The sequence below is a fragment of the Sapajus apella genome, unplaced genomic scaffold (genome assembly GCF_009761245.1).
Source record: "Sapajus apella isolate SASKATOON/1434 unplaced genomic scaffold, GSC_monkey_1.0 scaffold72, whole genome shotgun sequence".
Lineage (NCBI taxonomy): Eukaryota > Metazoa > Chordata > Mammalia > Primates > Cebidae > Sapajus > Sapajus apella.
The window spans coordinates 8,090,988-8,103,653 of record NW_022437012.1 but is presented as its reverse complement, the minus strand read 5'-3'; the positions used below and the strand labels follow the sequence as shown (position 1 = coordinate 8,103,653).

Sequence of the window (12,666 nt, the reverse complement as noted above, 5' to 3'; positions counted from 1 at the left end):
GTGTTTAGAGCCGGGGTCCAGGGGTCGTGGGCACGATTCCACTTTCTCCTTTAGGACCCTAGGTACCCGCGCCGCCCCCTGCCGGCTTCAGCCACTTCAGGCCCTTCCCGGAGACCCAGAAGTGCAGAGCCCCAAGCCTCCCAGAGGCCAGGAGCTGCTGCGCTCTGCTCTGGGACTTGAGATGGTCGCGGTTTCCGGGGTGGGCTCTGTGGGGGCCGGATCTGAACCCGACTGCGTCTGTCTCGCAGGCCTTGCGCTGCAAATCCAGTGCTACCAGTGTGAGGAATTCCAGCTGAACAACGACTGCTCCTCCCCGGAGTTCATCGTCAACTGCACGGTGAACGTTCAAGACATGTGTCAGAAAGAAGTGATGGAGCAAAGTGCCGGTAGGAGCCTGGCAGCCCTCCCCCTCGCTCTTAAGCCTGGGCTGTGGGGTGGGAGTGAGGGGGCCATTAAGTAACAGGCAAAAGGATTGACTTTGATTTAATACCCACACACCGGTTATCGCAGATTTACTTTTACAGTGCTGGGAAAATGAAGAGTTCCAAGTTACTTTAATCTCATTAGAGTTAATTACCAGGGCTTTTCCCCAAGGGTCTTGGGAGGGGAAATGTCTTTAAATTAGTGGTTCTCCTCTTTTTATTTACTCCCTTCACCTCCCTATGCCAAAAGCTGTTGGATGTGGAAAATATATGGCTAACCAGCCTTGGCTTGGGCAACTAGACAGTAGCCTGTGAGCATTGTCAGCCTGAAATATGGAGCTAGTTGAAGTTCCCAGAGGTCAGAGCTTGAAAAATGTGTTTGGTCATAGAGGCACACCATATTTCCTTGAAGAACACTACAGGATCTTTATTTAATTTTAGAACTAATGCATCAACTTCCAGGCACAAATTGCCAAGATGTTTCAAAGGAATGTCGTTCTCAGCCCTACCAGCTTAGCTGCTGGCTGGCTGAGAAGAGGGCCTGAGCATCCTCTGAGGAAAGGAGGGGTCTTGTGGGATAGCCCTCACTCCCTCTAGTTGACCAAGAGTCTTCTCACGGAGGTAGAATTTTCCAACCCTCCCCCTACTCCCTACTCCAGCTGTCTGATCAGAAGTCAAAGTTCCCCCAAGTATAATTGGAACTTTGGGAGAATAGGTAGAGCTAGCTATTGCCTCAGTTCCAAGGTCAAAACCATAAACACAGACCTTGCCATTTTAAGGATATTGAAAAGATGGGAAATACCATAACTTGATGGCTGATAGTGAATGAACCAAAGCCCCCACTTCCCTTTAGTTCTGTGAACTGCCCGCAGAGCCTGGTGAAGTGATTAGAACTGTTACATGATTCCCCTTACCCACTGGCAAGTCAAAGCAAGGACTCTAGTTTTAAAGCCAGCACCTTGGGAAAGTCGTTTCTTCTCAGAGAAGGGCCTGGAAATGTGGTGTTGCTATCCTCATGGCTATTTGGAAAGCAGATGTTAGCGTGTCACTGTGCTGTGATGTGGTGTGTGTGCTGTTGTAAGGGCTGTTGTTTATAGGTATTATTTGTTGCACCAAAATCGCTCTTCTGGGAAGCCTTGAACATACTTGCTCTCAAGGGTAACTTGTCTGGAGAAATGCAGCAAGCATTATTTTGGCACATGGGATTTGAGCTATTAATAATATGAAACAAAACAAATGTAGTGACCGTTCTTTAGTTAAGATCGATAGGGATAATTTGAACAAATTCTTTTTTCCTGCTTGTGAGTTTCCTTCCTACATTTTATCTGAGCGAAAAATTTACTGCCCTTCTACCTATCAGAAGGACTGCCGTGATTTTAATCAGAATCACTGTTAACACTTTATTGTTATGTTCAAATATTTGCAGCTTTCTTGAGCCAGTAGTTTAGAGCCAGACAAAATGAGAATGTACTGTGGACACGTTGAGAACTTTGTTCAGAGTCCGCAAGGTCACTGCTTACCTGGGTGTCATGTTTTATCACCTGGGATATGGTTGGGAAGGGATGTAAGCTAAATTTGAGTCAGAAGAGGTCCTTCTTCTGAGAGACATTTCTTTTTCTCTAAAAGTGTGTCTAAGATGAGTACCGCACATTCCATTTTCAAAGTGCTGTTTTTCGTCTTGCTTCATTCTGTCCTTAAAAACACTCTGGAGAAGAAGCAGAGCAGGCATTTTAACTTGCATTTTACCCACAGGAACTTCAGCACAGACAGTCTTCAAGTGCCTGCCTAAGGTCGCTCATGTTCTGTAAGCTCAGACAAGGTGGGCACCTTGTCTCCAAGCTAGGTCGCTGTGGCCACAGGTCATAGGCCAACAGGTAGAGACAGAATCAAGTATAAGGCAGTTTCAGTTGTGAACTTTGACAAACAGAAGCAGCTGATGAACTCAAAAGTTATGAAGGGAAGGATGATAGGCCTGGGTCTGTGCACGTGGAAGCAAGGTATTCTAAGCCTAAACTCCATAGAAGCAAGCTAAGTGAATTTGTTTCTGCATCAAAAGAGCCATGTCCAGGAGAGTTCATACCTCCAAGGCACTTCCATTTTTATATCCATGCACTTACTAGAGACCAAATTAATTTTTTGCCAACAAGGATAGAGAGCAAACCTAAAACTTTAAGTGACCACAATTGTTGTGTAATCATCACAGTAACAAGAGCTAACTCTTATTGTGTGCCCGGGCATCTGGCTCTTTTCTGGGGGTTGTACATGTAGGATCTCACAAAATCTGGTGGTCCTCTTTCAAGATCTTGTTTGCTCATGCCACAGCCAGTCAGCATGTAATTCTATTACATGGTCAACATCTCCACTCCAGAGAAAGTAATGCCTGTTAAATGATGCTATTAAGAATTGAAGTCAGAATTTCTTTTAAGTTTGATCAGTAATATTTGTACTGAGAATCTCAGCACACTAGAGCTGAAAGAGCCCAGTAACTCCTAAAGATACATGTTAGAACCTTGCTGGGAGTTTTGTTCAGCTCCGCATGCCTGGATTCCCGCTTAAAGAAGCCCATCTGTAGTATATCTGGCCATGGGTCTTTTATAAACTTCCCAATGACTCTGGGATGACCCGAGTTGGGAACTGATATGAACAAACCTTTTTGTGTTTTAGTGGAAGAAAACAAGGTCCAGAAAAATTAGATGCTTGGTCCAAGTTCACCAGCCAATTGTTACTAAGAGGCACCTGAAGCCTGCTTCCCGGGGCAGCACCTTTGCAGTAATACCACACAGCCAGCATGTTGTAAAATATCCTGCCAGGTCTGCCTGAAAAGATAGCCTAGGCAAAGTTCAAAGGGTTTAGACCATTTTTCATATCCACCAAGTTCACCTAACAGTCCAGGTTGACAGGCCATGAAGTGGACGTCAAAAGAATCTGGGAAATAACTCATGAGATTTTTAAGTTTGAGTGCTATGCAGACTGGCATTTTTTATGGGTATAGAAAAACCAGGGCTTTAAATTGACTAAGAAAATTTAATGAACTAAGCCAGTCTGACATTAAGCAGTAATGAAAGGTGTTCTCCTTCCAAAAAAATACCGGCCGTGCAATATGCGTCAGCCTTCAGTTTTCTAGACTAAGTCTGCAAACTCAGCTCTTACGAATTTCGAGGCATGTACATTTAATTTTCAATTGGGAAGTACATTTAAAATTGACCTTTACCTATTCCCCAGAGTGACATTCCTATTAGGTGCTGAGATTATTATCCACCACTCTTTTTCCCTTTGGTCATTTTTGGAATAATAAGGCGCTGGCTGTGGGGAAGGGAAGGTTGGCTTCAGCTTCTTTCATTGTCCTTACTAATTGATATTTAAATGTTTGCATAACGAATGACTTGTTCTCACCAGCTCTGCACTTAATGAGTTGCTGTCTGTTTACCAGCACCCTTGATAATGACACTTCTTTTGCTCGTGCTTGTCATTGCATTCTGCAAAATATTTGAAATATTGATTTTCATTTCAGAATAGAAGCCCCCTCCGGTATGAATTTTTAAACCAGGGAATAAAGAATGTGAATTTGCATTTGTTTGACAGTGCAATCTTGTAATTAGAGTTTTTCCTCTTGACTAGATACAGTGAAAGGGGCATAATTTAATTTTTATAGACTAACCAATTTCTGCCCTTAGTAAAATATAGCTCTGTCAGTGAGCAAAATGTTACAGGTTCTCCTAAACCTTATTTAAAAGTTAAATGCAGTATATTGAGAGAAAGTTCATGGTCTGAATCAGTAACCTAATCGATCTCTTCACCCATCCTTTGCAACATGCATTAATCTATTTGTCTGTTTTGCAATACAAGAGTTACTGATTTATATGCCATGTTGCATCTACATTATGGCTGTGTAAGTAATGGCTGTTTTCCTTTTGGATTAGTTAGTTGCTCATTAAGTTGGGAAGGGATGGCTTCATATCTTGCCTAGTTTAGTCTTATACCTTATTTTCTCATGAGCTAACTAAGGGATGGCGAGGACTAGATGTCACAAAAATGCTTGGTCATCCACTCTTAGTAGAAAGAATTGGAAAGTTAACCACACCTTGTGTTTTCTGAAGTCTATGCCTGCTTAATTTCCCTAAGATTTAAAATAAAAGACTCTATTTTGGCCTTGGGATGGTCTTGGTAGGAATGAGGCCCAGTGCTTCTCCTGAGTTTTATGTCATATCCCCTTTATTCCTCTATTGTTTTATTTCAGATGAGTGCATGCACTCAAGCTCAAGTGCCTGTGTGCGCGCGCGTACACACACACACACACACACACACACACACACACACATATGCATATATTTGTGTGTGGATATACCTTTCCATTTTTACCTGTATATATTTGCATACACCCACATATGCAATGCTTGTAAGGAAAATGAAAATATTGAGTCATCCTTTACAGATAGAGATCACAAACTGTTTAATCCATGCTATGTTGTAGGCATGAAGAATATTTCTAAGATTTTTCCCCCCAGAACGACTTTGTTAGAAGTAGCAGGGGTCTCTGTTAATCTTCCAGTGTCCTCCATTTGCCCCTGTCTTTCATCCTCCCACCAGGCCTCTCCTGTTAGCTTCCTTTTAGACATTCTATCTGCAGTCCTTAATTTCTCACTCTTAACCTCATTTTGAATTGATCAGAAGGGCTATGGAATATGCTCTATGAGTAAAGTGAAAAAAACAAAACTCCACATTCTATCTTTGACAAAGGAGACTTCAACAGGTTACAGAACTTTAAAGTAAGGCCAGGCACAGTGGCTCATGCCTATAATCCTAGCACTTTGGGAAATTGAGGCAGGCAGATCACCTGAGGTCGGGAGTTTGAGTCCAGCCTGGCCAACATGGTGAAACCCCATCTCTACTAAAAATACAAAAAAAATTAGCTGGGTGTGGTGGCACATGCCTGTAATCCTAGATACTCAGGAAGCTGAGATAAGAGAATTGTTCGAATCTGGGAGGTGGAGGTTGCAGTGAGCTGAGATTATGCAACTGTATTCCAGCCTGGGCAACAGACTCAGACTCTTGTCTCAAAATAAAAAAAAATAAAAACTTTAAAAAAGATTCGGGTGTCAAAAAAAATCTATCTTCATACATTAATACCAGCTCTGTTAAAAGGGTTTCCATGTCAACTTCAGTGAAGTTGAGAATTACACAGGAAGGGATTCTATGCCATGAATGTTCACATCCCTACCTCTTTTCCTTTCCAGACACTAAAAGAACAAACACCTTGCTCTTCGAGGTAAGACATTTTGCCAAGCAGTTGACCACTTAGTTCTCAAGAAGCAACCATCTTTTTTATGTATCTTCTGAGGAAGTATTCAGAGGGGGAATATCAAATGTCTTTTCCTCAGACTCTCCAGTGAGTGAAGTATTTGTTTATGTTAACTTCCCAGCTGAACAAGCAGCCAGTGCTGACCTCCCATCTCCATAGATGAAACATTTGAAGATTGATCCAGCTCTCCTATAACACTAATTCCTCCCACTACGATTGCATGAAAGCTTCTGTCATTGATGGTTTTCCTAATGAGTTTAAACAGAGGCTTCAAAGCTGGGGCATTTTTCCCAAGTGAACATGAAACGAAGTATGAAAACAAAACATACCATTTCCTTTGAACTTTGAAAAAGAAATCTACCTTCCTTATATACTCCTGAAACAAAAAATATGAATCTACAGGATTTGAAACAGTGTGCTCTCCTCCCTCCCTCCCTCCCTTCCTGCCTTCCGAAAAGATTGGCCAACTTAGGTCCAAACTAGGCAAAGGTTTGTTAGCACACTGTACAAAAGGACTCAACACCTCAACCCCTATTTTTTTTTTTACTTGTCCATTGGAAGGTATATTCAGCTCCCTTAGGGGAGAGAACTCCCATGTTCTAGGTTCTTCCCATTTGGTAACTTGAAAGATACTTAATATCCCAGGGCTTAGCATCGTCCCTCATAAAATGTAGAAACAGGCTGCCTGTTTTCTTATGAGATATAGCTAGAGAGTGAGAAGTGCAGTCAATATAACCATCTTCAAGGAACCAGTACTAGACATGGAAACTTGTCTTGGATGCTCACCAGGAGTTGCCCCATTCACTATCCACACCTGCCTGTGAAGGCTGGCCCAGATATGGTAGTCCAGGTTACTTTGTACACTGTTTCTATATTTCTCAGAATGAGGAAGTCCTTGAATTCAGCGTTTAGTTCCTGACAGTAGCATCCTCATTTACTCAGGATCACATAGCCAGTGGGACAGGAATTCAAGTATCTTTCACTTCTACAGGTTTTTTTTTTTTTTCTCGCTATCATGCCATTTTCTATGTTTTTCCTCTTTTTGTATTTTTAATAATTTTATCGAAATACACCCTTTAAAGTATACAATTCTGTGGTTTTTTGTATATTCACAGAGATGTGTAACTATTGGTACTAGTTCAAGAACAGTTTATCACCCCAAAAGAAACTTAGCAGTCACTCCTCATTTTCCCCTTTCCCAGCTCATGGGAACCGCTAATGTACTTTCTGCTTTTATGGATTTGCCTATTCTGGACATTTGGTGTAGGTGAAATCTCACACTGTGTGGCCTTTTGTGGCTGGCTGCTTTTGCTTAGGATGATATTTTATGGCTCATCCATGCCAATTCCTACATTCATTCATTCATTCGTTTATTTATTGAAAGTCTTGCTCTGTTGCCAGGCTGGAGTGCAGCAGTGTGATCTTGGCTTACTGCAACCTCCGTCTACCTGGTTCAAGCGATTGTCCCTCCCCAGCTTCCTGAGTAGCTGGGATTATAGGCTCATGCTGCCACACCCAGCTAATTTTTGTATTTTTAGTAGGGACGGGGTTTCACCATGTTGGCCACAATGGTCGTGATCTCCTGACCTTGTAATCCACCTGCCTTGTGCTCCCAAAGTGCTGGGATTACAGGCATGAACCACTGCACCCGGCCTATTTTTTTCTTCCATAGTTAGATGCTTCCTTCCTCTTGCTGGGGCAGGTATCTGAAAGAGAAAGTTCAGGTTTGGCAGATCCCTACCTTAGGGAGTGGGATAGGATGAGATGGAATGGGATGCAGCATGGCTGTGAATCTCAGAACTCCACTGGCCAATTAGCCAATTCGCTGAATTGAACTAAAAACATGCGCCAAGAGCAAACCATTCCAGTGAGCTTTCGGCAAAGGAACTGGTGTCAAACATCCGCTTGGTGCCGTGTACTGGACTGTCCATTCTTAGCCATCTATTATATAATTCATCTGTTTTCCCTTGAGGAGATCTTGAATTTGTTTCTTTTAACCACAAGAATCCTCAAGATTGGCTATTCTTGATGCCCCTATCGGTGATCCCAGATGCCGAGCCCCTCATCTGGCCTCACTCTTAGGCCACAGCCCTAAAGAATCCCACAGTTCTACAGCTAGAAGAGACCTTAATCTATCTGGTCCATGCTTTCACTTTATAGAGGGGTATGCTGTGGTGCAGAAAAGAGTTTTCTTTCCTGGGGGCTTAAGCATCTTGATAGGTCCGTTTCTCTTTCTTCCCTTGAGAAGGCTTGAGGGTAGAGGAGGTTGAGAGAGGTTCTGAAGAAAGGTTTTGGTTAAGGAGATGAGATGCTGGCATGACTTGGTCATCTACAGTGAATACCATGTCCATGCACGAGTCTAGCTTTTCTCCCCCAAACCAAATCACTTGGTTATGATCTTTGTGTAGGCAGAACTCCTTACTCATTTAACTGCGAGACATTTCTTCTCTGTTACTTTTTTCTAGAAGACTATGCTGGATCCTTCCTTGCTTTGTAGTTTTCATGGTGGTAGAAGTGACTGTATTTCAGGGAGCTGGAACAAAGTTGCTGGTAGAAGACAATGTGTTTCCTACCCTGGAATCACCTAAAGAGACCATACCTGTAACTTAGGAGCCTCAATCAAATCTGGAATGAATCATCTGGCAAATAAAAGAACTATGAGATGTGCCATTAATTCTTTTCAGAATTTGACTTGTGGCTGCATTGTGATTCAGAAACTGTTTTCATAGGCCAGAGCTGTAGGGCATGTTCTGTTATTAATAAATTGCTTCCAATTTTCTGATTGCTTCCAACATTACAAAGCAAAGCAGGAGATGGACTGAATTAAGTGTTTTAGATAAGGTGAAACCATAGAGAGTTTGTAGTAAATTGCTTTTTTAAAAGGATGTGTTTAAATAGAACAGAGCAGCGATGGCTCAAGCTGTTGATTTCAAGGGGTTTATGACTTTGCAAACCATGAACAGGATCAGATGCAAACTTAATAAAGTGTTGTATTATTTTAAGGAAGTTGTGATACTTGGTCCAGTGCATTTCATTTCTCACTGGACATGGACAATAGCTTTTTATGTTTTTCTATTTCTTGTACTTCTTCGTGAGCACAGTGGAGTGACTGGAGACAGTGCCGGAGGCGGGCAGCGCCAGGCATGTGGCTCTCAGCCTGCCGTGGTCTGTGCGTGCTGCACACGGGTTGAATACGAATGTGCAGAGCACTTTGCGATGCCCTCCACAGAGGCTTCTTCAAAGAGCATTAGCAGAAGCAGGTGTATTAAGTGATGCTGGGCAACGGGGTTTATGCACTGTTTTATTGCTTATGCAAAATCTAGCAAACCGCTTGGGTCTCCGGTAACTTCAGAGAACCTGTTCAGAAACAGCAAGAGCCTAGCGGGTTGACTAGTTTGCCACCCAGTGAAGACATCCAAAGTGGCAGTGCACAGGGGTCTCAGCTTCAAAGCCAGCTCAAGATTCTCTCAAGAGTCTCCGTGACTTCAGAGGGAAAGGCAGGCAGGCAGTAGGCGGGGCCGCATCTGGTGACTGATGAGTTAGTTAACTTTCTCTGAGAGGCAGGATAACATTCCACTCAGCCTGTCACTGACTGTTGTAAGGGAAAGAGGGATAAAGCAAGTCAGGAGACATTCTGCATAAGAGTGGGCTAAGATCCCGAAACAATTTCATCTTTGTTCAGTGTTCTCCAGCCAGCAGTTCAGTTTGCCTGGCATCACATCCTCAGTGTTTTAGAGTGTATTTTCCTAATCAAATTGAACCACAGCTTCATTCACAGCTTTGTGTGTACGAGATCCTGAAAGGATGCTGTTGGCCACCTCTCTCTCTCTCCCTACCTCTAGCTTACCTTTCCTCTGTCTTACACAGACACAAACAGTCACTCACTCACTTACTCACTGGTATGGAGACACCCAATAACTATTTGCTGACTGAATATATTGAAGAAATCAAGTTTCAAGCTAAAACTGATAGATTTATCACCATGTCAAAATATTATAGCAGAAATGAAGGAGCTTAAATGATTAGCATAAGAAAAATAAGAATAAAGACAAGTTGAATATCCCTTTTACTTTTTAGTTAAACTAGAAATAGCTGACTAATGCCTGTTAGTAACAGTTGTAAGGAACCACTCTGAAATGTAATCCACCCCAGGTTTTATAGTTTTTTTGGTCAGCTTGCTTTTAAGGCTGACCTGGCTTTGCTTTGAATAGAAGTGTTTCCAGAAACACACACACACGCATCCCTCTCTACAACACCAGCTTACATGGTGGTTGAGGAAACTGGAGGACCAGGTTACCGCTGGCCAATCCTCAGCTGGAACTCTGCTACCCTGGGTGTTCAGCCTGGGTCATCAGCTCCCTTGGAAAGAAAGAAAATCCCCCCACATGGTTATATGCCCCTAGTCCTCTCCCACACAGATGATGCAAGTTACAAATTCACACAGGTATGTTCCACAAGACTCAGGCAGTTAGACTTTCAGCTGAAGGATGTACTTCTGAACTATTCAGTTTGGGCAAATTAAACCACAAAGGGAAGCAAACAAGTTTTGTTTTTATTCTCCTGCTCTTTGCTTTGCCCCTACACGCTTTCACTGGACTCTAAGAATTCCACTAATTGCTTGGATTCTTGCCCCCTTTGTTGAACATTATTAATATCACTGTCATGATATTAACAAAACCTGGGTGTCTTCCCCGAGTGGACGGCCAAAGCAGCTGTGGGTGAAACAGCTCCTAGGCCTCAAGTAGCATTTGCCATTCCTTCATCAGTCTCTGGGGCAATACTTCCTAACAGAATCAACCAGCCATTGCTGCTGCCACAGACCTTTCTGTTCTTGCCTCCACCCTAGACCTCACTTCCTGTATCACATAAGAATGTTTTTGGATGCAAGCAGCAGGGACAAAAACCATAAAGACATTTCTTGTTTATGAAACAAGATAGTCCTCCACACAGGTGGTCTTGGGGTTGCTCCCACAGCCCAGTGATGTCATAAAAACCTTCATCCTGGATTACCATCACCCATTGGAAGAAAAGACAAACACATATGTAACAAATACTAACAAGTGTTGTTCTGAACTTTTGCACAAGGTGTACATGACATTCTCGAATTCTGGTTCACTGAATGCTGAGATACAAGAGTATAACTCAATTTTAGTGTGAGGATATTTTCTACAGAAAAGGCCATGTTCGTGGTCACAAATATAAGGGTGTTTCGGTTAAATGCTTAGATGTTCTCAGTTCACTCCATCTGGAAGTCGTTATGCCACCAAGGACTCTATTTTACCTACATTTGGGTGAATTTGTGTGCAAGAAACTGATTATGAACCTTTGGGCCCCCACTGTGTTAATGTTACCATTTGAGTACAATAATCAGAAGGACATCAAGGTTAAAAAGGCAACAGCACAGCTTCATAAATCATTGAAGGGCACTGTTAATACTGAGATAAAAAGTCATAAATATCTGTTCCTCCAATCCCCCATGGCAAACTGGAGAACAAAGACACCAGCTGGGGGAAAGCAAGTGACTGCACAGAAACCTTGCTGCCTCAGAAAGTTATAAATGAGCAAAGAAATTCAAGTCTAACACAAGACTAAAGTGAAACCAACAGTTGGCATCATACATTATGGGTTGGTTGTTTGCTTGCTATAATTAAGTTGACATCACAGGTTAACAGCCTTGAAAATTAAACTCACCAAAAAAACTTTGAAAAGGGTAATCAAAGACCTCTGAATAATGATCTTAACACATTCCTGTTACAAGGAAAACAAATGTGTTCTTGGAGTATCTTGCTTCATGTCTATTTCATTGTTGATGTGGCTGTTGTAACAAACACATTATTTTTACCCTTAGGGATCATTGCAACCCCTTAATATTATTCAGAATTTCCGGTTCTACCAGCTAGGCCAAGATGGGCTCAACATCAGTATGGATATGCAGTGTAGAACTTGGCACTTCCTTCCCCTTTTCCTTTTTAAAATGAGTTGTTAGCATTCTTGGTTGCTTCCTGTGGCCATCTGCAGCTCAAATGGAGGGGCTTTTTTGGCCTTTAAAATATTCACATCCACGGCAAAGGAAAAGTACTTAAGAGACAAAGCACAAAATTGTCCAGGAAAGAACTACCTTCTCAATCTTCTCTCTTTATCCCTGATAAACAGTGCCATCATGGCAGTCATGAGGCACACGTAGAGATAAGCCTCTACTTCCCAAGTTGTCTCCATTAGAATGCAGAGAATGTCAGAATTCCTTGAGCAGTGTTCTTTCAGAGAAAAAAAATACTGGGATGCAGATCAAAGATCTTTTTTCTTGGAGTTTCTTTCAGAGCTCAGTGATAATGCTTATAGTTCATTCCAATTACCTGTTCCCAAGCATTTTTCTTTGAGGAACTATTACTAGTCCTGCATAGAACATTTATTGTGATGTAATCGTAGCTATGGTGAGTAAGTGTTGGATATTTTTCCAGTAGGGAAAGATTAGTCTCACTTCCAAACAGGCATTGACACAAGTAGCAGTTTGCTGTAAAAGTTTGACTTTAAAGCTAAATTGCATAGCATCTGTAAAAAGTAATGGACTATTTAAAGGCTCTGTTTGGAAATTTCTGTCTTTGTACCAGCGAAAAAGAGCAGAAGCAAAGGAAACTATTGGAAAAGATAAATGCAGAATGGTCCACAGAGAGAAAAGAACTCAGGCTCCATGCCTCTGTTTTTAGGACTATTGGGGCAGAGGTTAAAGTGAAAAAACTGGAAAAATAATCCATTTCAAAAGCATGCTTGTAGCAAGCCATTTGTGATAGAATTGTAGCTTCAGACTCTGGGATTTCCCAAAGTTGTATGTACATCTGTAGGGGAGTGGAGGGGAGTAACAGATCCTCTTTGGGCCTCAATACAACCAAGAGGCTCAAGACCTCCAGCGGCGGGGGGGGGGGGGGGGGGGGGGGGGGGGGGGGGGGG

At 42.4% G+C, this 12,666-nt stretch overlaps 1 protein-coding gene across 4 annotated transcripts in view; it reads left to right on the top strand.

The window, feature by feature from the left end:
* LYPD1 (LY6/PLAUR domain containing 1) overlaps positions 1 to 12,666 on the top strand; it is a 42,383-nt gene that overhangs the window by 2,930 nt on the left and 26,787 nt on the right. For all 4 annotated transcript variants that reach the window (XM_032250740.1, XM_032250741.1, XM_032250738.1 and 1 more), the window contains exon 2: positions 249 to 386. In XM_032250740.1, the coding sequence (XP_032106631.1) occupies positions 249 to 386 (138 nt within the window). The remainder of the gene's footprint in view (positions 1 to 248; positions 387 to 12,666) is intronic.